The following is a 26,564-nucleotide window of genomic DNA, read 5'->3' as shown; positions in this document are numbered from 1 at the left end:
GGCTGAAACACTTTTAATGGTGCCCTCTAACACGGCCCATATTCAATTTGTTGTTTTGATTTTTTCCAAAGCCTTTATGAAATTAGATGTAAAGTAGGAAAACTCAGCAGGGGAAGCCAGCACAGAGCCAAACAGGATACACTTTCGTCTGATCTGGACGTCCCATTCCCACACAGCGAGTGAGGGTGTTGAAGGGGGACGGTCCCTGGCCCTCGTCATCCAGATGCTCCTGAAGGATTTACTGTCATAGAGCAGCTGGAGAAAACGCGGGAATATTAATTTTCTGCCCATAAATTGTGGCAGGGCAAAAGGAACACATGCTCATGACCCAGATTTATTTAAGGGATTTTATCAATTGTGGCATATTAGTCTAGAAAGAGTTGTGACCATGTTTCATCATCAGTGCAGCTCAAACTCAAAAGTTCTAAGGGTCTTCTGGAGGTCTGTTCATCAGATGTTAGTCATAATCAGAAAATGCTCACTCATATTAATCGTGTGTTTTGAACAGGTGATGTTTGTGAAAAGAACAAAATATGTCAAAAGGGGTAAGCAAACATGAATGTTTACTTGACCTTATAACACATAACTATAGGTACTATGTAGCACAGGTTCTAGAATATTTTCCTGTTCTTTTTGGAAACTCCTGTTTAGGTGATATTGCAGCATTAGACTAATAGTCATTTTGACAATAGGTTAATATGAGAATATAATTGATGACCACTTATAATGAAGCCATGACAAAAATAATTGCTGTATGAATGACTGTTACTGCAAAAATCTCGTCTTGCACCTAAGCCCTTGGACATGTTATTGTCTTTGTCATAAGAATTTGTAATCCAGTAAGAGCTGCAATTAATTATGGACTTAATGTGGTTTCACGGTTATCCACTTGTGGAGAGACAGCCTTGCATTATTGATAGCCATTGAATTCCAATCGATGAGAATGAAGACTGTTAGGTGCCTCAACTGGCCTGTGCTGGTTTCTCTGGAGCCCCATTATACTCCCTATCATCTCAATCGTCAACTATAATACCTGTAATTCTGTTGTTAGATTTTCTAAATGCATGCCTATCAGGGGCCGTATTCACAAAGCCTTTTATCTTACCACTAGGAGTACTCCTAAATCGCACTAAAAGATTTTAGCTAGGAGTTTTCTCTTAAAAGTTATTCACAAAGCCTTTCAGACCTACTCTTAGTAAGGGAAAATGACAACTCCTAAACTAAGAGTGAGTCTTCGTTGCTATGGATGACATCATTACTCATACACGAGCTTGACTGAAGTGACCACCTTGATTGGCTGATGATTGTGACGCGGGAATGATTCCAAACACCTCCCTTACGATGATGAGTGACAGGTGACAGGTCTGAGAATGCATGCGCTACACAAGGACGAAAGATGATAAACAACTGAATAAAAAGGCCTAGCCTAAATGAATAAAGAGTAAGGCAAAACAAATAGCCTAGTAGCCTAATGAAACATACGGATTGATGCAGTATCTTTGCAACAATATTAAATTAATCTGTCACCATATGCCTACATTTGCAAAGAGGAGAACATTTTAATTTGATTCACAATGAAAGGTTACATTTAATTTAGGCCTACATGTTGACAATGAGTAGGCTAGTTTTGGTTGTTGTTGGTTGCGTTATTGCATCCCTTTTATACCTACAATGCTAAATTGTTCCCTCACATTGAAGCTCCTGTAGCCGCATATAATGATTTCAAAACATCGCAAGCGTGAAATGCCACAAAAAGCGGTTTGTGAATAGGTCTTAGTGAGTTAGGAGTCCTCTCGACTTCTTTTAAGCTGTCCCAGACTTAGGTGCTACTTTTAAGTCTAAAATGCTTTGTGAATTACATTTAGTGAAAAGAATTAGGAGTCCTAAAGTTAGGAGTGACACGCCCATTATTTTTAGGAGTTGCTCCTAAATTTGCCACTTAGGAGCTACTTTTAGCCTTAAAGGAATTATCCGGAGTAAAATGCACTTTAGATTGATTTACGGATGATTGGGAGTACATACGTTGAGTTGACATCCAAATCATGTCATTCGGATGTGTTTTGAGAAAGTTCGATGTTACCGTTTTAGTCAAAGCTTCGTTAGCGTGGAAGTGAGAAGGGCATATTATTTCAGCCATGCTACAAAACGCTATTTTTATACCTCTTCTACATTTCCAAACAACATTACACTTACGTGGTAGTGAGTAGAGGGTCCCTAAAGCCAAACCGAAGTATCCCGAGGTCTTTATGTGGTCGGATAGAGAGTCCAGAATGAATTTCATCAAGCCAGTACCTTTCCGGAAATGTTGCCATCTTTGCTGCCATCTTTAGGGAAAGTCCGTAGGAGTCGATTGCCAAGTGTGCTCTGGAAATTCACAATTTCGCCGCCGTTTAAAAAAAAAAAAAAAACATAGTCCAGTATTTCTTTTGAAATTGAAATGAAGTTGTATGGACTGGACTATGTTTTTTTTTTTTTTTTTAAATGGCGACGAAATTGTGAATTTCCAGAGCACACTTGGCAATCGAGATGTTTTAAATTTCTTTGTGAATACGGCCCCAGAAGCAGATGTACACTTTAAAGGGGAGTACAATTCCAGCAGAGCGCCCATGACCTCAGCCCCTACCCTGCAAACACTGACAGGTGACCCAAAATGAGTGAGATCAAAAGTCTCCTGCTTGGCTTCTTTGACAGGCTACTTGACCTTTAACCTTTCCACCTTTTTATCCTTTTTTTTGCTGGAAGAACTGCAATTATCTCAAGTATCATAGCTGGAAGAGCTCTTACCTTTGTGAAAGCTCAGCTTAGCCACATGGCTTTGACCTTTGACCCTAGCCTTACTTTAGAGCTAATTCCATAAATAGACTCTGGAGTAGTCTGGTGATGCAGAGTACTTTATCTTGTTGTGTCCATTACTCACCTGACTTGATGCAAAGGCTATGGTTTGGGAGATTACATCAGGTTTTTGGCTGCTGGTGCTAGCAGAATAATTTATTAGGACTGCACAGCAGTAGCATTTGGCTTTAATAAGATGTGGACCAAATGTGGACAATCTTCAAAGTGTAGACCGCTAAAGTTGACTAAGATCAATAATTGTTTATTGTCTCCGAGATTATATGCAAATAAATCATACAAAAGCAATGCTAGTGGTCTAATTCAGTTTTGGAAAAGAAAAGGGCTTCTTAACCCACACAGACATGTACTGTAAACACACACACACACACACACACACACACACACACACACACACACACACACACACACACACACACACACACACACACATACATGAATGTGCTCACACTCAAACACACATGTGTATGATCATTTAAGCAATTGACACAATACTATAATGCCTTTCAGACGTGATATTCCCTGGAAGTCCAAGACCAGGAGAAAGGTCATAATGTGCAGGAAATAGTTCCATGGCCTCACAGATCTGCAAAGACATCTGGAGGAGTTTGTGGAAAAGTAATTTCTCCCCTACAGTGAGCTCAGAGCCACAAGGCAAACAAAACAGGAACATCGTAATAACAACTGCATCCGTATTAGTGATAATGACAGAAATAGCCTATGTGATCATCACGCTGATTGCAGCACATGGTTGTAATATAGACCTCCTCGTGCTGTGGCATAATTGTTAATCATAAACAGGTTACTGGAAGGATTGTTTGATGGTCGTGACAACAGGTATACTCAGTCACAAGTTAGCACATGCTGTAAAACACGTTTTAATGACACCAAAAAACATGTCATCTCAGGCAGCTTATTGCAAAACCGCAAGCCATCTGTCATGCTGGGCTGGCCTATAGTATGTAAACAGTTGCCATGTGACAATCTGGTGGTCCTGGTCTTGACTTGGAACACACACACACACACACACACACACACACACACACACACACACAAACAAACACACACTCACACACACACATACACACACACACACACACACACAAAAGGTAACACGGCTTCAAAGCATTGCATCACAGAAACTGGAAAGCGACCCAATCTACTCAGCAGAACGAGCGCTAAATTGGCAGGCACTGTGGACTTAGCAAAACAGAAGGACAGTGGCATTAATCCCATATTTGTTCATGTTTATGCTCCGCCTGTTCTGCTCAGCATCTGTAGAATAACATTTGGAGGATTCCGAGGAAAGAACTGTGACCTCATAGATTAGGCTGCCATCAGGACTGACTCCGCACTCTTGAAATTATTTTCATATCTCGTCTCACTCGCACATTAAGCTGACACACAACCATGATCATTTGACATATGATTTGCTGCTTTAAATGACTTCTCATCAGTATTTCATTAGGTCAGTTATGTTGTCATCTCATGAACTTGAGGGTTTTGACTTGGAAAATGTGTCCTTAAAGTGTAACACATGGACAGACTTGCAATCATCATTATCAGGGATAGTTATTACAAGTGAGCGAAACAGGACAGACACTTGCTTCTCCGCGCCACATTTCCCACGTTTTATAGCTGCATCAGCTTGACTGACTTGTCTTTCAACAGGTCTCCTTACTTCATAATCATAACTTGGAGGGGGACATGTTGGAATTAAAATAGCCCCACATCATCATATACTCTTCACCATACCTAGAAATTGGCATGGTTTTATTTCAGTTAGCCTAATAGCTTATGGAAAGTACCCCATGCCAATCTCTCCTTTGGAATTAAAATAGCCCCACATCATAACATACCCTTCACCATACCTAGAGATTGGCATGGGGTACTTTCCATAAGATCATCTCTCAATGCAAATCAAAGCAGCTATTTTAATTCCAAAGGCCAAGGGAACCTTATCAGGATGTATCCTGGATCCATGAAATAACTGGCCTTTAAAAATAAAAATCTGCCTGTCTCTATGGGAATTTAACATTTGGGTGTGCTTACGTATACCCCCTGTATTTTAAGGAAGAACATTTATTTATTTATTCACAAAGAAAATTGGTATCCTTAAGGCATTAAGATCAATTTCCAAAAGAGGATTTGCTTATTCCTCTTTTTAGTCAACTTTAGCATGGGTGTGCTAACTTTGTCACGTGACTGTACATGGAATTACTGATAGGGAAAAGGAATGCAGATGTGAGATGGCTCAGTTAAGTGAAGAAATATAGGGAAAACACAAAAATCCTCTCTGCATGTGAAAGTCTTAGAATACCATGGAACCATAAAATACCATGAAAAAAGCAGATGTCCAGATAATCATAATTACGAAATTACGCACTGCCCTCTCTCTCCGCTCCGCCTCCTGTACTCCTGTATTTGATCATTCACTCTTTTTAAGCTTAACTACTAGCCACAAACACATGCCAACAAAGCAGGCCAGATATGCAAATGTTTATGCAAATGTGTTATACCAATGATTTATGTTCATATGATTATGATTGTAACCCTCAATGGCATGAGATAGAATGGCATATGAAATGGGAAAAGCAGTATTGTTAGACATTATTGCTGAAAAGAAAATAAAAGAAACATATCACCCCATGTGTTCATGAATTTGTACATATACCCCCCACCCTCCCCCAGCTACGGCCTTGATTCCTGGAGTGATGTGAAAAACAGCCAAATTACTGTCAAATGAGCAAAAAAATATAAATATATAGCACAACTGTACACATCATTGGAGTAGACATTAGAGTTTGGATATTCGTCTTTGTGTTAACTATTTAAAAAGGTGTTCCATAGTTTTACACAGTAAAACACATACATCCAGTGTTTATGACTGAGGCAATCAAAATAAATATTTAGTTTTATTGCCCCCAGTAATGTTGGCCCCTGATGGTTGTGTGCTTTACTCACACTGGGATTTACATCTGTGTTTAGGGTTCCACTGGCCGTAGTTTTAGACACATGTGATTGTTTGTGTCTGTGGCTGGCTCGCACACCGCCAGAGATGTGTCCAAATGTTGTGAATCATGAGTTCCTTTGTTTACCCCTTTTTGGGGGCCAAGCAGGAAAGCTGTGAGGACCTCATTGTGTTTCTACGTTTTCCTATTATTATTATTATATGCAATGGGAGTCTATGGCAGCCCATAGAACCGTATGGTAAAAAGTTGGGAAATTTGGCACACTGATTGGGGACGGTCCCATGATTCATGTCACCAAGTTTCATGTCGGCAACTCGAACCCTCTAGGAACCCTTGGCCTGTCTCGAACCCAACAGGCCAAAGTTGGACGTGCGTTCATGCATGTAACTTTTGGCCTGTTGGTCCGATTTTCAAAAGTCAGGTATTGTTGGAATCCTTGGACCAAGCCGAGTTCAACGCACCCTATGACATCATTTTCCGTCATGATGGATTTTCCGCCATTTTGGATTTCATCAAAAACACTTAAAATGTATCAGGGGTCACATACTTTCTCTGATTCCCACCAAATTTGACACAGATCATCTTCAGACCAAGCCTCACAAAAGTTATCACTTTTTGTCTTCGGAGGTATTACCGTTAAGCCTGTAAAAAGCCAATCAAAATTTGCGTGAAGCCGCCAAACAGGAAGTGAGCTCATATCTCAGCAACCCTTGCATGTATCAAAACCAAACTTGGTACATTGACTCATGACCCCATCAGGAGGACCCTCAATAAATTTGGTGACCTTTGACCTCTAGGGGGCGCTGTAATTCACAAACATGCCTTTTGGCCTGTAGCTGCTGCTGTGCTTAGAATTAAATTGTACTAGTGGTGTCTGGTAATACTGTGAAAGGTCCTTAGGTCAACTGAGGGCAACTTGTCACATCAATATAATTTATTCGGCCACCATATTTGATTTGATCAAAACACCAACAATTTCGCTGGGTCACAAATTTCATCTGATCTTCACCAAAATTGGCACAGACCATCTTCAGACCATGCCTCGTCACTTCATTTATTTCTGTAACAATTGATAGAAGCGTTCGCCCGTCACATCCAATCGAAATTTGTGGTGAAGCCGCCAAACAGGAAGTGAGCTCATATCTCAGCAATCGTTGCATGTATCAAAACCAAACTTGGTACATGGACTCATGACCCCATCAGGTGAATGCCGAAGAAATTTTGTGACCTTTGACCTCTAGGGTCACTGCAATTAGCAAACATGCATTTTGCCTTGTAACTTTTGACGTGCTAGACGTGAAACTTGCTTTGACAGCTTATGGCCATACGTCTGATTGCAGCATTGAGCTAACAGCATTTCGTTGGCATGGTTACTCCGGCCTATCTGCTTGGCCCCCTCATTGCTGCTTGCAGCTATATTTCCAATGAGGCTATTCACATGAAATGTTAACCAGACATTCGTATTAAGGAAGGAAATCCACACATACTGTATAAAGAAATCCAAACATTAAAGTCCATAAATAAAGTTATGTGTAATAAAGTGGAATGACACAGGAAAAAACGTATTGAACACGACAACTGAAATTTCAGTCAGTGAAAATCAGTGAAATTTTAATGACAAATTTCAAGACATTTTTCTGTATGAAGAAACTACTGTAATCAGTCGCAGCATTACATTCTTCTAAACAGATAACATCTTGAAGATTCCAGCAGGCCCTCTTGTGAATCCTGATCTTTAGTTCCTTCCCCAAATGTTCAATTGGATTAAAGGTTGTATCAGCGATAGCGGATATACGTCACTTCTGTTGATGTTCAAACAAAACAGAGAGCTAGCTCGCTACTCCTCCCCCCTCCCTCCCGTGCAATTAAAACTCTTCTAAATGCGCATCTGGTCGGTTATTGGTTGAAACACTTTATTTTGCCTTTGAGTGGGTTGCCAACCCTTGTTGGTAGCAATTGTTTTTGTGTACAGATGTCAGAGCCTAGGCTGCCTACAGAGACAAATTTTTTTGACGGCCTGCTTATGGGGCAGACAGCTAGCAGATCGTTAAGAAATATTAGATGGATGTGATCATTTATGTTTGGGCCTTTTTTGGGCCTGAAATCGCTGATACAACGATCAACGATGTATTAACCCAGCTGATATTAATTTGCACAGATAGGAGGTATAATTACTTTCTAACTACTAATTGCTTGCATTTCCTAGCAATGATGTACTGCTTTTTCCTAGCTTATTTTTTTTTCCTGTCATTTCACAACTTTACTTATTGACTTAAATGTTTGGATGTCTTTGTATGTGTGGATTTCCTGAGTTAATGTCTGGTGAAAATGTAATTTGAATAAACTCATTGGAAATATACTTATTGAAATGTTTTTTATTTCTCCCGCTGTATTGTGGTAATAGCATCATAAATAGCAGCATATTTTCATAATGCAGATTACTGGCCATGGCTACCAAACCTGTGTCTCCCTACTGATTCATTTTGACAGGGTTAGACCAGACGTCATTTCAGTATTGGTTTTAGAAGTGAACGGTTGGGCAGAACAGGATCTACAGCAGCAAAACTGACCCATTACGCAGGGGCAGGGGGCACCTGTGAAGCCTTAGGAGCCTCTGTATATAATTTTACAACCTCCTCCTTTTGCGCACTTGGATGTTTTCGTGCGGACCTCTCCTCTCCTCTCCTCACGTGCACACATCTGTTTGACAGATTACGGCACAGAGTACGTCAGGATACGTATAGACTACGTTCCTCAGTTCAACCTTCAGCACCCTGATAAGTGACCACTGCGCTACATGAGGAGCTGGTGAAATTATGTGGTCAGACCGGGTCATACACCCAGATGAAAATGAAAAAGACTCGTGGGAGGCGTGCATGCACGATATGGCGCCACGGGCATCCGTATTTGTGTTAGAAATGAACTCCGCATGGGGGTTGGTGTGTCCCGTTGTAGTGCAAGTTGTCTCCCAGAGTGTGCGTTATCCCTGGTGGTGACCTAAATACATTGCCGTGGTTAAGCGTTAACAGGTCAGCCGACCTTCCCGGGGGGTCACGCCATGGAGCTGAAAACACATGTGGGGCCTCCGTCTTCACGGCGTAAAAGGGCTGTGGAGCCTTCTCCATCACCTCGCCTCCAAATCAACTCCCCCGTGTCTGCAGAACCCGCCGCTCCCTTGGGGGTTTCCCAGAGACTGTGGATTCATTGTGCTGGGCGAGCCAGGGGGGTCTTCTGATGCACATCAAGGTCGTTCTCGAGAAAGCTATTATGAAATAAATATTTATGCCAAAGAAGTGGACTGTTTTCATTTACTGTAAAGAATTGGACAGAGACTGGGACAATATGCATTTTTCTCCCTCTGATTACGCGTGTTATTACATCTCTAGAAGAATTTTGCATTGATGAGCTGAGTAGTTGGAACTTCAAGAGGTTTTATGTCGAGCAAGCAGCCCCACGTTTATGGAAGCTTGCATGTACCCTGTCACCTTCAGGGCTGGGAGACCTCCCTTCAGTGATGAGCTCGGAAGCTTTGAAAGTGTTCCGATGGCTTTTACATGATCATCCTCATACAGTCGCAATGCCAGAGGGGTCTCTTTGGTGGATTTGTCATTGATTTTCTATCATGATCCTTATTCACACAAAAACCTTAGATTTTTTTTTTTGTTTCTCTTTGAATACAGTCGTTTTGTGGAAGTAGCATTTTTGATGAGTGAGCGTTGTAGTCTTATTTGTAATGTTTCTTATTTGTATACTTACCTACTAACAAAAGCCTAAAGTTTTGGCTCTGAAATGGGCAATAGCCTTATGTCTGTATAATCCACCTTGCTACCGATGTGTGGCCAGCTGAGACAAACGCATTGTTAGTCATCTGCCCGGTGTCACATTTATCCTTTGTGTCCCCTGCTGTGGGGGATTGTTCGTTTTTATCACGTTTCCCTCCGGTTATTCAGAATTAATTAGTTGGTGGAGGCCATTGCTGCAGCATTCATGACAGGCAAATCCTATTGTGTTCTGCAGAAACACACAAGGTATCACGTGTCCAGGATCTTTATTCATTCTGTAAGATGCTGAAACCACAGCCTTGAGAGATATATGGAATGTGAATATTTTATCATAAAAAAAACCCCTTCATTCCACCTCATAGTAATGTGAAAAAGGCTCCCGGCCTGTGTTAGTTTTTACAATAATGAGGAAGGGAAACATGCTGCTCCACGTGAGACGTCACCAGAGTTCAAGCGAGGTCTTGGCCTTGTCTGGACTTTCTGACTTCCCACACACTGGCGAGGGAGGGTTTGGTGCTGGGCCTATGGAGCGGACCACACCTTACACAGTGATGGGCCGTTCAAATTTCCATTCAGATGTTCGAACATCAGCAGCGGTATGATAGACTGTGGTTGAGTGGTTGAACCACAGCAGACCAGGTGCTGATGACTCAGTGAATTTCAATGAGGAGGCAGATGGAGTGTGTCTGTCTGTGTGAGTTTGGGGTTCATGTCTGAGGCACGTGTCTGGGCGACTGGACCCAATTCATCTCTGTGAGATTGTTAATTTTACCTGACACTGAGTTTTTACGCCGACCAGTGGTTGTGGTGTCTTGTCCTGTCACTGTACTGCTTTTGTAAAATGTGTTTATTGTCTTTAATACATTTACAGTAAAGGTGCTCTAAGAGCAGCACCTTTAATTCTACTTACTTTGTTTTGTTATTGGTAGGTTGTGTTGTTTTGTAGTCTTTAAAGCAGTTTTCCACAGTTGATTGTGCGATAGAGAAATAAGCATTACATTACTTGAATTGGTTCCTCACACTGAGTTTAAAGTAATTTATGGAAATTGATCATAAATTATGCACAGATGTATAATGCACAGTTGTGCTTTGGTGAATTTCCTCACTTGATTAATGGATTAATGAGGTTAAATGTGTGGAATTAAACTTGTAACCACCTGAGGTTTAATCACTGTGGAGGGACGTGGGTGAAAAAAAAAAAACCCGACCAAGCACAGACATGATGCCACAAACTAAGCATTTGAAAGCGTTCCAAAATGCGGTAGATCTATGCTCTTCTTGCCCTGCCTATGAGTAATCACTAAGGGTAATTGCACATTAGCACAAAGCGGTCAGGAACCCCTGGAAATCAGAGAGCTTTGGCCAGGATCCCTCATGCATTGTCCCCCTGCCTGCTTATCAGACACCGACATTGTTTGTAATTGCCTAATTGCGACCGGCCAACAACGAAAGGTGATTACAAACAGGTGGAGTCGGGCGGTGCTTGTTTGGAGCCTTCTGTTATCATCCAAAGCTGCCAGGGCTCAACATCTGTTTGTGTGTCCAGAGATGTTGTCGGTCGGGGTGCAGAAGCTCGGACGAGGCCGTGCATTTTGGAGCTGCCAAGGAAGGGAAACTGCCAAACAGATATCGGAAATGCTGGGGTCACCTGGCTGTGGTTTTGTTGGAAAATAAAAAAGGTTGACTAATAGAGGTTTGGGGGAACTGCTCCACCGAGAGCGCGGTGTTCTCTGTTTTTTCATGCCAGGGTTATATAGTCTTCACCTTTATCTCTTTTAAACGTTTTTTACACTGATCCTGTCACTATTTGCTGCTGTATAATTTCATGCACATACTGTACTGCCATACTTCTCCCTTTTTCCATGAGAACTTTCACAGAGAGAGATGGACAGAGAGAGAGAGAGAGAGAGAGAAGGGCATAGCGTTTGACTTTACTAATGCCGATTACAGACATTTTTATTTGCCAGGGATTCTTTTTCAACAGGTTCTGTCCTGTCTTTTTTAGCGTCTGTTAGATGCATCCATGTGTTAATGCGCATGAGTGTGGAAAACCTGAATCTGGTGTTAATGCTGGCCCAACCCATTTCCAGTGTTTGTAGGTTTTCATGTGCCGGTGGCACGGAGGTGTCTAATGTTATGGAATATGATTTTAATGGAGATGGAGTATGTATTTGATCTGGAACATATTGGGTGTTACATGAGAGAATGTCTCAAGATGCTATGTGGATTTTTGCTAATGGACACAGTTTTGATACCTTAAAATATTGTTATGTGGCAGATCAACGGTATGATTGCGTGTTCATCAAACAAGTGTTTAGTTCCTCCTCTTGAGAAGTAGACAGTAGATATAATCCAGTTGTCCTCTGTCACTCTTTCATGGACATTTCATAGCAGCTGTAAGTGAGAATTCAACACATGTAGTTAGCATCCTGACATCTTAGCAGTATTGCTCACACATAACAAATGCAAAAACAAAAACGCCATATTAGATTATTCCTCTGTGAGCGCTTTGTTTTTAAAGTTCAGGTCTTACTGATACAGTATTTGAACCTATTTGGCCATAAACAGCCAAATGTGTCCAGGTTTTAGTGGCCCGAGTGAGACAAGCTCTCAACATAAACACACAGTGGGTCTGAACAGGGACATTTAGATCAACAAACTGGCAAACATTTGAGAATACTGATGATTGACCATAGGAGTTCTGGGTTCAGGGAAGTTTACATTACTCCAAACAGAGAGCTACTCCAGACACAATGTACTGACCCTCGAAAAACCCAGCAAAGCTATGTGGTGTTTTTCAAATGCACTGCAAATGTAATGTAACGTATTTAGAATATAAATTTACCAATAGTGGTAATAGTTGGGTTCATTTCAGTACAGTCCAAGGATGTGGATAGAAAGTAGCCTTTGAACGTCTCCATGATCAAAGAGCTTGTCAACCAAGCAGGCATATGAACGGACACCAGTGAAAATCTCCAGAAATCGAAATCCCAGGCCGAGTGCATCCTCTGTAAGAAAATAGTTTGTAGGGTGAGCCAGATCATTTTCAAATATACAAGTTATAAAAGTGCACCAGTTTCCCTCAAGGGCTGAAGCGAAAGCCAGAGAGAGAGAGAGATGGAAAGAAAGAGGGTGAGAAGGACAACCAGAGTAGACCCTGGCCTACACTGTTTCCCTGGGGGATGTGCTTGAGATGTCAGGAGGTACGGTGTGATGGATAGCCAGAGGCTGGACATCAGGAACATAATGACTGGAGGCCAGGAAAGCAGAGCCTGGAAAAATATACAAAGTGTTTTGTGTTCCTCCTTGATAGACTGTGCACTGGACAGCCTCTAACCAGCGAGAGACAAATAATCTGGGCTTTAGAGTGGACTTGGATGAATAAGAGAAAGCAATGAACGTTTCATGGTCCTCTTGCATTTGTCACTTTCATAACGCCACAAATCCGACTGCCAGAGTCTATCAGTCACTCCATCTGATAGGCTGTACTGCTCTCTCTTTCGGCTCTTACTGTCTGCCACTCTTTTTTATTGAATTCCTCTTCCACTCCTCCCCCTCTATTTGTATAAAGTACAGTATAGTATACTTTATCCTTTAGCAACTGTATACAGTATCCACTTTCTTTTTTTAATTCCACCTACATGCTACTTTATATATTTTTACAGTGCTCATCTGACTTTCTTACTTTCTCTTGCCTCTCTCTCTCCCTCTCTTTCTCACTCTCTCTTCTATTCTCACTAACGCTCACTCACTTTCTCGCTCCAGCTCTCTTCTCTTCCTTTCTCTCTCTCTCTCCCTCTCTCCCACTCTCCTGCTCCTACACCACGCTACTGCGAGCGCAAGCGGGAACACAGGCATCTCATTTCAAGACACAGCATCTGAGCTTCAGAGGAAGGGAAAGAAGAAGGAGGAGGAGGGAGGAAGAGGGGGGGAGAGAGAGAGAAAGGAAGAAAGAAAGAGATGATGAGAGAGGAAGAAAGCAAGCAGGGCTATATAAGGGCAGTCTCAAAACGTCAGGGTGTCTGACCAAAGGCTTTCCCCGTATTAAAAGGAGGGGGGGAATACTCTTAACCCTCCTCTCTTTTTCTTTTTCTCTCTCCCTCCTTCCCTCACGTCAAGTCCTGCAGAGGAGCGTCTAAGGTGAGCTGAGCCAAGCAGGACCTGTGGAGTCAAAAGGAACCGAGACAGGGCAAGCGGGAAGACGCGCGCAAGAGACAGCACGCAAGAGAGAGAGAGAGAGAGAGAGAGAGAGAGAGAGAGAGAAAGGATAGGAACACAGAGGGGTTGGAAGCAAGCGTCTCCTGGAAGACCGGTGCCTTTCTCCGCCTCACCTGCCTGCCCGGGGCTCTGGGTTCATTCAGTGAGTCGGTGTGCTGGTCTGCTGCCTCAGTGTACGCGGACACCACCGCCTGTGTGGAGACAGCTGGCACTCCACCACAGGTAAGCCCAGGAGAGCAGCCCTGCTTTTTGCATGCATGTGGATGACTGTGAGTTTGTGTCTCCTACCAGTGCTGCTTGGAGTAAAATAATGATCACATATCTCTAATCTGGTTTTATTTATCATCTTCAATGTCTGTACTGTGAGATTTTCAAATTAAGCTTTGGATACTAATTTGTGGGATTCTTATTCACCTTTCTGACACTATTCTTTTCCTACTTTCTCATTAGATTACTGTTGCATTATTCATTCATTCAGTTGTGATGTATCGTTGTATTATGCAATGTCTTGAACTTGAATGACACACTTTTCGTTTAATGAGCTGGGAACATCTGGTATAGTCATTCATTACGTACCTCCAGACCTGACCTAAAATCCTAATTTACTCTCATCAGTCTGAGGGAAGGAGAAGGGAAAGTGTGGTGTGAGTGAAAGAAAGAGACGGAGAGAGAGAGAGAGAGAAAGAAAAAAGAAAGAAAGAAAGAGACGGAGAGAGAGAGAGAAAGAAAGAAAGAAAAGAAAAAAAAGAAAGAAAGAAAGAGAAAGAAAGACAAAGAGATTGTGTGTGAATATGGAAAGTGAGGAGCGGTCCAATGGGTTTGCTACATGATGAGCGAGTGAGGGAGCATGTGGAGGGATTGTCTGCCCCCACAGAGAGAGGGGAGGGGAGGGGAGGGGAGGGGAGGGGGGAGAGAGAAGAAAAGAGAAAGAGAGTCACTCATTCCCACTCTAACAGACCATAAGTCAGCAGAAAACGGGACTTTTGTGAGAGGCAGCTGGTCAGTGTAAAAGGCCTGAAATCCACAGCAAGTGGGAATGGGCCTGTGAATGTTCTGTCTGCGTGCACAAGAGCACCTGTGTGTGTGTGTGTGTGTGTGTGTGTGTGTGTGTGTGTGTGTGTGTAAATCTGTGTCTTTCATTGTGTGTGTGTGTGTGTGTGTGTGTGTGTGTGTGTGTGTGTAAATCTGTGTCTTTCATTGTGTGTGTGTGTGTGTGTGTAAATCTGTGTCTTTAATTGTGTGTGTGTGTGTGTGTGTGTGTATGTGCAGGCGTGTGCTTAAACAAATATTCTTACTGTATGAATGAACACAATGCACCAGCCTGTATATGTGTGAGACACGGAGTAAGTCAGAATGAGTGAGTGAGTGAGAGTGCATTTTGGTCTGAGGTGAAAGAAGACCTGCATGTGGTTTTTGGCGAAAGAATGATTTCCCCAGGCACCTGGCGAATGTGGTCAGTTTTGGAATCCCACACAATTACACTTCCACTTGGTATTAGTTTTCCATTATGATCCACACAGTGGGAGCCGGGCCCATACATGTAGTTTCCCCAGCGAAGGGAATGTGATGATCAAATGTGCAATGTCAGAGAGAATGGAAAGTCATGTCAGAGAGAATGGAAAGTCATCTCTTCACTTTTCATCAATGTGATTTAGTGTGTCTGTGTCCAAACAGAAATGGAATTTGATCACGCTGTGACGACTGTCAAAGCCCATGATCTTCAGCTTTACTACTTTGGGTCAAATTTAGCAACTAGCTCTGGTATCTTTTTTTGAGTGGCACTGATGTCTCTCTCCAGTGGGAACCAGTGAAGCAGGATATGAGTCCACGTTGGTCCATACTTTATGGCCACCTCTAGTTGCCTAAAATGCTACTTTGTGCTTTGTTTTTGTGGAGAATTGCCTGAAACCCAAACAACACCTGCACAGGGAGCCCTCAACTGTTCACTAATCTGATGAGTGGGCAGAAATAAGCCTCTGAGGTTGTAACAGACCTGTCAGTTTGTGTTGTGCCAGGTTATCCAGATTCTGTGTGCATGGGAGTGGACAGTGTTTCTGGGTCAGTGTGAGTGTGTGCATGCAGTTACCTGTGTATATGTGTGTGTGTGTGTGTGTGTGTGTGTGTGTGTGTGTGTGTGTGTTTTATGGTGTCCGTGCTATGTGAGGCTCTCCATGTGATATTCTAAATTGAGGGGCTTACCCCCCCCCCAGGTAAGCCCCTCAATTGTGGGCTATCTGAATACACAGGCAAAGCTGAAGAGAAAACAGCCCTCTCATTTGGAGTGATTATGAGTGATTACTGTAGACTAGTAGGATTGTTGAACCTCCTAATCTGATGGTGATTGATTGAGGTCCAAAAAGGTATACTCAACCTGGTGAGAATGAATGAACTGAAGTCCATATAAATTCATGGCCTATCGTAACTCCCCCTATTTCCACCGGTCCCGTATTTCCACCGTCTTGCGTGTATGTGTCACTTAATATCAATTTCTATACAAACCAAGACAGCGGACTCCTATAGAAACGCAACCACGCACAACATAGGTGTATCTAAATTAGCTATGTACCAAAAATTACATTTTACCGTGACTCGAGGAGCTGTAAACAGTGTTGTAAGGCTGCGTGTACACAACCGCTTGGAGCTCCAGTGGAATTTTAATTTCACGACGAGAATTCTCGGTCTAACCGGCCCATGTGCCGCACAAACGGTGTAAATAGGGCGACCCATCAGGCCAGCACTATAACTCCGAAGCGTGGTAAACAAAATCGGATATTTCAGGCAGTAAATGCTCCGTTAAGAACCAAACCAGATTTTGTTCAAATCTACACAACTATGGCTACTGAAAAATGTAAGGTTCATTTAGTAAATGTTATTTTGAAGTGTTAAAAAACATCGTTGTTTTAGAATTTCTGAACAAAAGTGGTGATAATTGGGGGTGTTACGATACATTCTTAGTATACTCTGGTCCTGTAGACCCTTCTTAAGGTGTACTCTGTCTCCATGTGCTGAGATGGGAGTAGTGTGAGAGTTCATTCACTTTTACTGTGGAAAATGGATTAAGACCAGAGTCTAATGTTGCACTCTATTAAAGAAAAAAAGACGAAAACAGCAATTGTGGTCACATAATTTAACGATCCCTCACTTGGTCAGTACTTGCGCACATTGTGTTGTGCCCTTCACTGGGAACACTGCTTGACGCCTGTACCAGGCAAACCAAACCCTGTGTTTCCATGGCATTTTATCAGATTTATCGGTCACTCGATGGCTCAGCGATGCCCTGCCAACCGACTGGCGAAATGTAGTTTTCAACATTTATCCTACTGCAATGAATAACATGATGGAGCTACACTGGCCGACTGTGCTTGGATGTTTTTTCTGCGTGTCAGACTTACAGCGCACACATTTGGGATCAATGTCACCATGTACTGGCTTTGATAGTGAGGCTTGGCGCTTGTAAATCTCCTCTGAGCGTCTAGACGACAGAGCACAGCATGTGTGAAGGAGACTGGGATGCAGATGGTCTGGTGGGGTGCTCAAATTCCAGGCTCAATTTCTATTTTTTTTCCCTTTTCTGGGCTTCTCATTTTCTTGAGGTGAGAAATGGTTTCCCGTGAGAAATGGGATAAATCGCATGGGATGCACTGGAAGGTGAGAAAAAAAATATCTCCTAGGACCCTCAGAAAAGGATGTTATCAGACATGCAACTTTGGAAGGAAATTGTAGAGCCCATGTTGTCATGTCCACCCCAGAATTCTTTCTGTGGATTTGAGAAGAACTTGAACAACTGGTAAAACTCTCCTAGTCCATTGTTTCAATGTTGATTGGTCCATTAAAAATGCATAAATAGCCATGTACATAACTGAAACATCTCTTATGCATCTCTCTCCGAGGTGCTAGATTGTAATTCCAGGAATCTTCAAGAACCTTAATGGATCTGTTTTCCTGTGTGTTACTGTAGTTATAGCAACTACCAAATGATTACAGACAAATATTAACAATCGAGCCCTCAGAAACACATACTTGTGGCTTAAAATAAATAAACTCTAAAAACCCTCATGGCCTCCGAGACTAGTAAAAGTCACATTTAAATATTGTATAACCACTTGAGTCTGTCCACTCTAGTGTTGGTTCCAGCGCAGTGCAGAGAGTTGTGGCAGCATCAGTGGAAGGTGTGAAAATGTGTGTGGGTGTGCGTCCCAGCGGCGCGATATAAAATGAGCCTCCGAGCCACTCAGGTAACGGGGCCCATTAGTGGGAGTGATAGCAGGTTCCTGGCTCCTCTGCAGCTCTCCTCCACGAGAGAAAGGAAAAACAACAAATCAAAACAAAAACAAAAAATGGATGGACTAGGATTTGTTGTTTATGGAAAATGAATCTTAAAAAAAAACAAAAAACAAAACTCCAGCAACCCAGAAACAAGCAAACAAGCAGATATGGGGATCCGTCAGTGGAGTCCGGCTTGGAGGGAGACCCTGCTGTTTTTCATACTCAGGAAAGCCCAGGCAAGCTGCTTGCTCGCTGCTAGGAAGGCTACCGCTGTGTCGTGCGCTAAACACAAACAGGCCCGATGGCAGAGATGACGCTGGAAGGAACTCTGTTCCAGCGGACTGGTTCCAGCGTCAGCTGCTGTCTGTGACACATCATAATATTTCACTGCTTACTGTCAGTTCCATAACGTAGCAAAATTAAAAATCATTTTAGTTATAAATAATACAAATACCATTACAGTGAGGCAAGGGAAAGTTTTTCGAAGGTACAATATTTTTTTCTCGGGAGTGAAGTAAAACCCTACAATGGGTGATATATTTTATGAGAAATGACAGCATAAGATACTTCTTTAAATGAAAGGACTCCCTGTCTCTGCCTGAAAAAAGGTGCATACTTTTTTCAATGTTTCCCATGCCTAATGCCAATGTTTTAAAATCCTTTTTATTTCAGACACAATACTATTTAATGCGTCTTTAAAAAATCTTTTAGTGTGAGCTCAGCCTCTGGTTCAACTGTGTGTTTTCTCTACCCCAGTCCAGTGCTTAGTTGTCTGCATGGTTTCGTCTAGCCTGTTGTCTGGCTGTTCCCTGAGGCATGGCGCATACACTGGTCATCACTTCGGCGTGCCATAAAAGGCCTGTGAAAGTGGACGCATCTTTCTTTCTTCTTAAACATATAAATTACAAAATAAGAATCTCAAGTCACTGTACATAAGCCTAATGACTAATGACTAGGTCATTGTACATGTAGGGCCATTTGTAGTAGCCTTTTAGGGACTCCCACTGTCCACTATGGTTAGTTACACACCAAAGGCATCTCATGAATCCACCCCTGTTGTGTTATCTGAAGTGTACTGTATGTGGGGGCAGATTTGGTGATAGTATCATGGCTGTCATCCTCTCCCATGTCCTGGAAGGGCTAAGAGGGCTCCCATAACTGTGCACTCTGGGAGCAGCTGGTTGTTTAATTTGGACAGAGACGGGCGCATGTAAACTAAGACACCCCAGAGGAAAAAGCGCCTTCGTTCGACAGCAATTTGGCCGGCGGTGTGCAATGTCTGAAGCCGCCGGCGCTCGGGCTCATCCCGCCTGGACGCGTGACACAGTCTTTTTACGCCTTCGCCCGTGGCCCAGCAGAAACAGATGGCCTGCGCTCGGAGCCAACATTCCTCTTCCCATCTTTTCCATGTGGGAAAGTTCCTTGCTCCTTGCCAGGACAGGGGGAGAGTAATAAAGATGCAATAATTCTGGATTAAAGCTTTAAGAAAACACAGGTATTTCTTTCAATCATCCGCCTCAAATTGTCCCCCCAAAGTCCCAAAGTGAAATGCAGCATGATGTCCTTGACCAACCTCGCAATGAATTCTAAACTGGGCCGAACACCGCGGGGAATATTTGTTCCCAGTGCCTTCCCTTCTCAACGCCTTCAGACTTTTAGTGTCCGAGTAATGTGGGATTTTACAGTCAGTGTGAATCTTTCCGACAAATCTACCGTAGGAATCGAGGAAACGGTTCCTGTTACTCAAATGATGGTAAGAGGTCCTTACAACTCCAAGGTCATGATCTGAGATCCCAAGTGACAGTGACATGCTCATATAATATGTACTTGTCCGCTTCACAGAATTATCAAATGTGAGATGGAACTCTGTAATACGATGATGACAGGCTCTAGTCTTACATACTATTCCCCACAAAGCACCAGGCTACTTTACCGCATAACCAAGATACCTGTTGTTTGACAGCAACCCTAATGTAGGGGATTAGTCAGCATCAGAACCTACACAAATGGAAAAGAAATGTTTCATTAGTAAAACATTTCATTAGTGTGTTTAGAGTATCCCACCTTTAAAGGAAACATTCTGTGTGTCTGCAATCAAGTACCTAAGCTAGTTATGGACTGTGGCCTACAACGCTTGAGTCCCTGACCTGCAAACATAAATCAGAGGCAAAACACAGGCCAGTGCCTCCAAAAAAGGAATGAGCCTCCAGGCCCTCTGCGGCCTCCTGTGAGCAAGCCAGTTGGATTAGGTCATTAGTCCCATTTGGTGAGGGCGACTCGTAAAGCCATAATCCATAGGACACCTTTATGTTACCTCTCGCCAGATGTTTGCAGAAAGTCTTGTGAAACCTAAAGCTGGCCTAGCGCTATGCTGTTTTTAACAACTCACAGGAGGAGGGGGGGGGGTTGAAGATGTGAGGAGATGAGAGGAGTGCAGGAAGAGGTAAACAGACAGATCAAGAAGGTGGTATTCTCTTTGGTCTGGGATCTTCCTTTTTTCAACATGGATCTGCAGTCATTATCTCGTATAGATCAATCTACCTGCAACACTGCCAGTCAGTTAGCTCCTTCTTTCTTGTTTGTCCAGAGACTGACAAAGACGTCGACTACCCCCACAACCCTCTTCCCTTCCTAAGCAGTCCGTAAGATCCTGGCTTGAACTGCGTAGGTCAGGCTTGTAAAGGCCTCAGACTGGCCCCTCATGAAAAGCAGTCATGAGCCCCTCTCAGGTGTAAAAAAGACGACCCCCGGAAACACCACAAGGGACTGAACCCAGGCCGGTCCACCACTGACATCCCCCCTCAGATGTGTTATTGAACCCAGGCCCTGACAGCACCTCCAGCTGTGTTCCTTTCATGAACCTATGAACTGAGCTTTCAGCACAGTTTAGATAACTTCATCAAGACTGTCAACATCAGCATAAGATGGGGATTAGCTAGTAACCTTTTCTTTGGTTTTGTGTCCTGCTGAGAGACTCACAGCCAAACCAGTGGGATCGGTCTGAACCTCAGGGGTTTGCTGCAGGTGATGGAAAGAAGGAAATAGTAACGAGGAGGCAGATGTTGTCAGGAGAATGTTTCAGAATGTAAAAGCACCATTAATTCTTTGCTTTGTAGTTTGATTGACAGGGATGTGTAAAATCTATACAATTCCTCATCAGGGGGTGCATTTCTGGCATTCTTCATTCGTGCATTTCTGGCATCAAACATCAGTTTACATCAAAGTTCTTGCTACCTGGATCCACATAATAAAAATGGACTTTAAAATTATGAGTTTTTTGTACAAAAAACATGACTGGCATGCTGTCACAGACCTAAACCAGCTCCAACAGGTATTACAGTATGCAATTTCTAGGCAATTACTCTGGCTTAATGAAGGCTTTCCATTGCCTTCAGTTTCACTTTCATCATAAATCTGTTTAATGTGATGGGATGCGTTTAGACAAGTATGGTATATACTTCTGACACTACAAAGCCATATAAAAGGTCCCGTTAGGAGCCAAGGCGGCTGTCATCAGTCAAGCCTGTGTCCAGCTGGGATTTCTGGCTTCAATTTCCGTAATCGAGAATGCATGTGGAGAGTTGAGGGACTGAGAATTGCGACATCGTCACAGGTCATTAATTGTCCTCAAAGTCCTATATGATCCTATAAATTATTAATCAAAAAATGACCAGTTTCACCAAACCACAAGTCTGGAAAATTTACATTTTCCATATGAGCTGAGTAATCAAATTTTTAAGCTGTCCAAATTTGCAGTCAGGCCTTCATGGAATCTCAAACCATTTCAAATCCGATGGCCACCAATGAAAAGGTAGCAGGCTTTTCACTCTGGGGAACCTTTTCCTCTGTCAAGAAGTGTAAATTTGGCTGTTCACATTTCATAAAACACCACAGGACCATAAGCTGTCCAAGATGAAGACACTAATAATGCAAGACTACTAGAGAGGCGTGGCGTGTGCCCAACAGACTGTATCGCCCCTCAGACCCGCACTGTGTGCCAGAGTCTTTATCCTTTCTGCACCTCACTCTCGTCCTCTCCCTGCCCAATCACGGATATGATGGAGGACAATAGACATCTGCCCATTTGCCAACTTTGGAGTGACCATTAAGGCAGGAATGTCTACCAAAACCCTCCCAGGCAGGGCATTTAAAAATCTGAAGTACATTAACACGTGTCCTTTAACTGTGTTCCAAAGCTAGAACCCAGACAGGAAAGCAATGACAGGGTCAAAATCACATTTGCAGGTACTTCTGGACAGCCTAGCTTAACCTACCCCTGTGAAAACTGATGCCGAGTCTCAAAGAGAGTATCAGTCAGCACAATTATTTTCCCTATCTCTTTCTTGAATGCAAAAAGAATTGCTTCGCTCTTTCTTTATTTCCCCTTCGTTCATTCTTTCTATTTTTCTCCGCCCCATACTGTCGTGCTATCACAAACAAATGGAAACGTCTGACAGAGAAAGAGGGATTGGTTTTTGGGACTAAACACAGAAGGCAACGTGTTTACTTTCAAGTGGTGGATAAAGATGGAAAAGCAAGGAAATAAATAAAATATGCCCTGGGACAGCGTGCTGTCCAATTCAATTACATAAGAGTTACTGTATGAGAAGCACTTTCTAGAATGTTCTCAAATGACTTTGAAATGGCTTGTGTGGGCTGAACCGTTGGTCACTGCCATATAGCCCAAAAGAGCTTTCGCTGTGTTCCAACCCTAAAAGTTAGTTGCTTTTATGTTTACTCATTTTATTATTCCATTATGTCAGAGGGGAGGACGCTGTAATTACACTAATTAACAAGACGGAATGAATCCTCCAGCACTATGATATTAAGTGCCCCCCCACCCTCACTCTTTCTCTCTTTCTCTCTGTCTATTGCATACCCTTCTCAGTGTGAGGTCCAGCTTGTAGGTTTTGTCAATGGTTAACAATTCATTCAATTCTTTCTTGACTGATGTGGTTTAGCTCAGTACTGGCTGATGAGTTACCGCCACACAAAGCGTCCCTTCCTCCAGACCATAGTCTAGCTCTACAGTAACCCAGGAGACTTTTTTCCTACCATCTCATTTTCTGCATGGAGACATCCAGTCAGAAATAGAGTGGCGTGACTGCCCTCTTGTCTGTAAGTGACAGTTGGACGTCCTGTCACTTCCATCAGCTTTCAGACGCTAAATCAATGGGCTCTTTTATTGCCCCAGACCTGTGCTCACGGCAGCATTGAGGTATGCAGGTGTGTGTGTGTGTGTGTGTGTGTGTGTGTGTGTGTGTGTGTGTGTGTGAGAGAGACATACCTGGCAGAGGTGGGGGAGTGTGTCCATCACTGTAATGATCAGTTCAGGGCAGGTGATACTGCTGGGCTAATTACAGGCACGGTCACAGGGGAACTCATTACAGGCTGGGCAGATGGCGTGCAGGAGGCTGCAGGCACAGCATGGCTCATTCCCAGGGTGCACACCGGCTAGCTTTCTATCCCCACAGGCCTGACAGACGAACGGAGCTGCGTTGAAATTTTTCCGAACTTCTAATTAACCCACTTCCTGCCTGTGGGCCCCACCTGAGAGTCTACACTGATCTCCCTGTATTTGTATTAGGTAGGGCTGTTTGCTCTTGACTGATGTTCACACGCTCTCTGCTGTTACACTTTGGAGGTCTCTCTCGGCGCTAACTTGAGAATGGAACGGTTCTTAACAGGTCAAGCATCATCACCAGACCCTCGCAGCTTTGCAGAATATCAGCATGTGGAAAAGATCAACATTTCCACTCTCGGAGGCTATTTTTTTTATGCTTTCCTGGACACTAATTCACACTCTGTCTGAAGCGGTGGGACCGTGCTAGGGGTCACTATTGAGTAACTCAGTGGAAAACAAAGGGTGCTGCCAGCACGGCCTTCCAACGCGTGGCTGTTGTTCTCAGCTTTTGTCTGAGTGGCATTCGATATCCAGTTGGATACATTTTGACCAGACGGAGAGCAATGAAAAAAGAACTGAATGTGGGAGCTCATCTGAGTAACTCTGTCTCTTTTCTGAGCCGGCCTGTGCGGCCTCCTTGCTGGACGAATGTGGAAACTGCCGGCCCACAGCGCCAGCTCCAAGTGCTTTCCCACGGCGGCGGGCGAGGACGAGCTAGCCCACTGGGTTGGATCCATCTCCCACAAATTATAGATCTCTGATCTCCAGTTATGAAGTCATCTCGGTAAAGGGCAGCATTTTGATGAGAGCCACCACTAATTGCTAATATTCCCACACAAAAGCCTTCTTGTGAGGCTTCCTTTGTGTACAGAGGAGTTTCTGCTAGAGAGGAGTTGTAAAAAGACTCTGCAAGCTAGACAAATACAGCCACTACTGCTGGGACCTTTTCTTTAATGTCCTGGTATACTGTATATCAAGCTGTTGAGACAAAGTTAACATTTTATTATTATTTTAATACTCTGACAATTCAGGATAAAACAACGTGTAAAGGAAGCAAGCTGCATAACAGAACTGAATGCCCCTGCACTAACACTGTGGTGCCAAACCACATCATTATCAGCACGTGATCACAATTGCATATTAGGCGTGTTAGAAGTGTTAACTGGTGCACTATTAAAGTGCCAACATACATTACTTCCACACTGATATGTCATTTGCTTTGCTATTAACTTGGAGGTCAGCTTCAGTAAATGTCTTTTTTTTATGCCACAACAAGGGCAGTTGCAAAACAGTTAACTGAGGAGGTCAGCGATATGGGAAAAATCTGACCTGAGCCTTTCATTATAGATGCCTTTTGTGTGCTTAGCTGTCAACAGCTTTAGAGCTCATGTTGATTTATGTCCTTCACTTTAACTGACCTGCATTGCTTTAGCTGCGGAGTCAAGAACGAAACCTCCAACCCAAGGACTGCTAATGTATCACAGATGCCTGGTTATAACCAGGGATTCCCAAACAAACAAGGGAAGTGATTCCCAGTGAATATAGACATCAACTACTGGGAGGGACATGAAAATATGTTTGGGCAGTATTGTCAAGTGGGTGTTCCAGAAATGCGCAAACCAGAAGTCTGAAATGTCTGCATTGAAGAATCCTTTGTTGTGGTCAGTGGTGCTGGGAAGGTCAAGAGGAAGAACAGGGTTTCACCTTTTTAATGTTCACTTCAGAGAGAAAACCAGTGGTTTGGAGCGCTTGTCCTTACAGCATGATTATAGGGGGCATTACCAGGTCCCTTTGTTCCTTTAAGAGAAGCATGGTCATTACAGCAGTTGATTGTAAGGCTGTGGACTGCAGCATATGATGAGAAGCACAAGTGCTGAAGCTCACAGTGAACCCGTGGCCTTTCATTAAGTGAAACTACACTGTCCTTTCTTGACTGATATACAGTAGCCGATCTGGCTTACTTAAGTGTGTGTGTGTGTCTGTGTCTGTGCATGCGCGTGTGTCAGTCTGTCTTTCTTGTGTGTGTGTGTGTGTGTGTGTGTGTGTGTGTGTGTGTGTGTGTGTGTGTGTGTGTGTGTGTGTACGTGTACGTGTACGTGTGTGTACATGCAGGCATGCTTGTTTGTCTGTGTGTGTGTGACTGAAAGACATAGATAGATAGAGAGAGTCTGTTTTTGTGCGCATTTCCTTATGCCTGTTTGTATATCTATGTCTTTCCTGTGGAGTGAAGTTGGAGTGCTTCTTTTTGGTGAAAGTGCATGTTCAATTTTAAACCATTACTCAATGGAGAACGAAGCTCGATAAGCAAGGCCCCATCTTGTGCCAAAGAACACAGGAAGCTCTTAAGACAGCAGAGCCACTAAAACATTTAATATGTCAAAACAAAGCTTGAGACAATCCATATTGACATCTACAATTTACTTTGCTGTTTTCTTTGGTCTTTTTTTAATTTCCAGATATCCTGCCCAAGTCTTACTGGATTAGCTTTAAATCCTTATTACCATGATGGGGACCAGCCGCCTACTTCTAGGCAGTTTTATCTTAGCTGTCCTGTTGAATCTCAGTGATGGTGGTCTGGTAAAGAAAATCCTGAGACATCGGCGGCAAACCCTGGCAGCTCCAGTCACCGACAACATCACCCTCCCAAACCCTCACCAGCCAGTTGTCTTCAACCACGTCTACAACATCAACGTTCCAGCCGGTTCTCTGTGCACCGTGGATCTGGACTCGCCTGGAGGTACGGAGCTCGAGCCGAAGGATGACCCCGCTGGAACGCGCATGACGGAACACACCCTGGACGGGGAGAACCAGATTGTCTTCACCCACCGCATCAACATCCCCAAGCAGGCCTGCGGCTGCACCGACGGGATGCCCGAGCTGAAGAACCTGCTGAGCCGCCTGGAGATGCTGGAGGGAGAGGTGTCCACGCTCAGGGAACAGTGCACCAGTGATGGCGGCTGCTGTGGAGCCCAGGCCACAGGTAGGACAAATCCAGCATAGCATTAGCACAGACAGCCAGGCCTTGCATATACTGTATTGTATATTGTACATATCATGATTTAAAATGCTCTC

The 26,564-nt window shown here is 43.3% G+C and overlaps 1 protein-coding gene across 1 annotated transcript in view; it reads left to right on the top strand.

Moving 5' to 3' along the window:
- tnca (tenascin Ca) overlaps positions 1–26,564 on the top strand; it is a 62,963-nt gene that overhangs the window by 9,287 nt on the left and 27,112 nt on the right. Inside the window, exons 4-5 of the mRNA XM_048258146.1 lie at positions 13,724–14,044; positions 25,949–26,472. Of these exons, the coding sequence (XP_048114103.1) occupies positions 25,995–26,472 (478 nt within the window). The 5' untranslated portion in view covers positions 13,724–14,044; positions 25,949–25,994. The remainder of the gene's footprint in view (positions 1–13,723; positions 14,045–25,948; positions 26,473–26,564) is intronic.

The sequence above is a fragment of the Alosa alosa genome, chromosome 12 (assembly GCF_017589495.1).
Source record: "Alosa alosa isolate M-15738 ecotype Scorff River chromosome 12, AALO_Geno_1.1, whole genome shotgun sequence".
Lineage (NCBI taxonomy): Eukaryota > Metazoa > Chordata > Actinopteri > Clupeiformes > Clupeidae > Alosa > Alosa alosa.
This window is presented reverse-complemented; position numbering and strand designations above follow the sequence as displayed.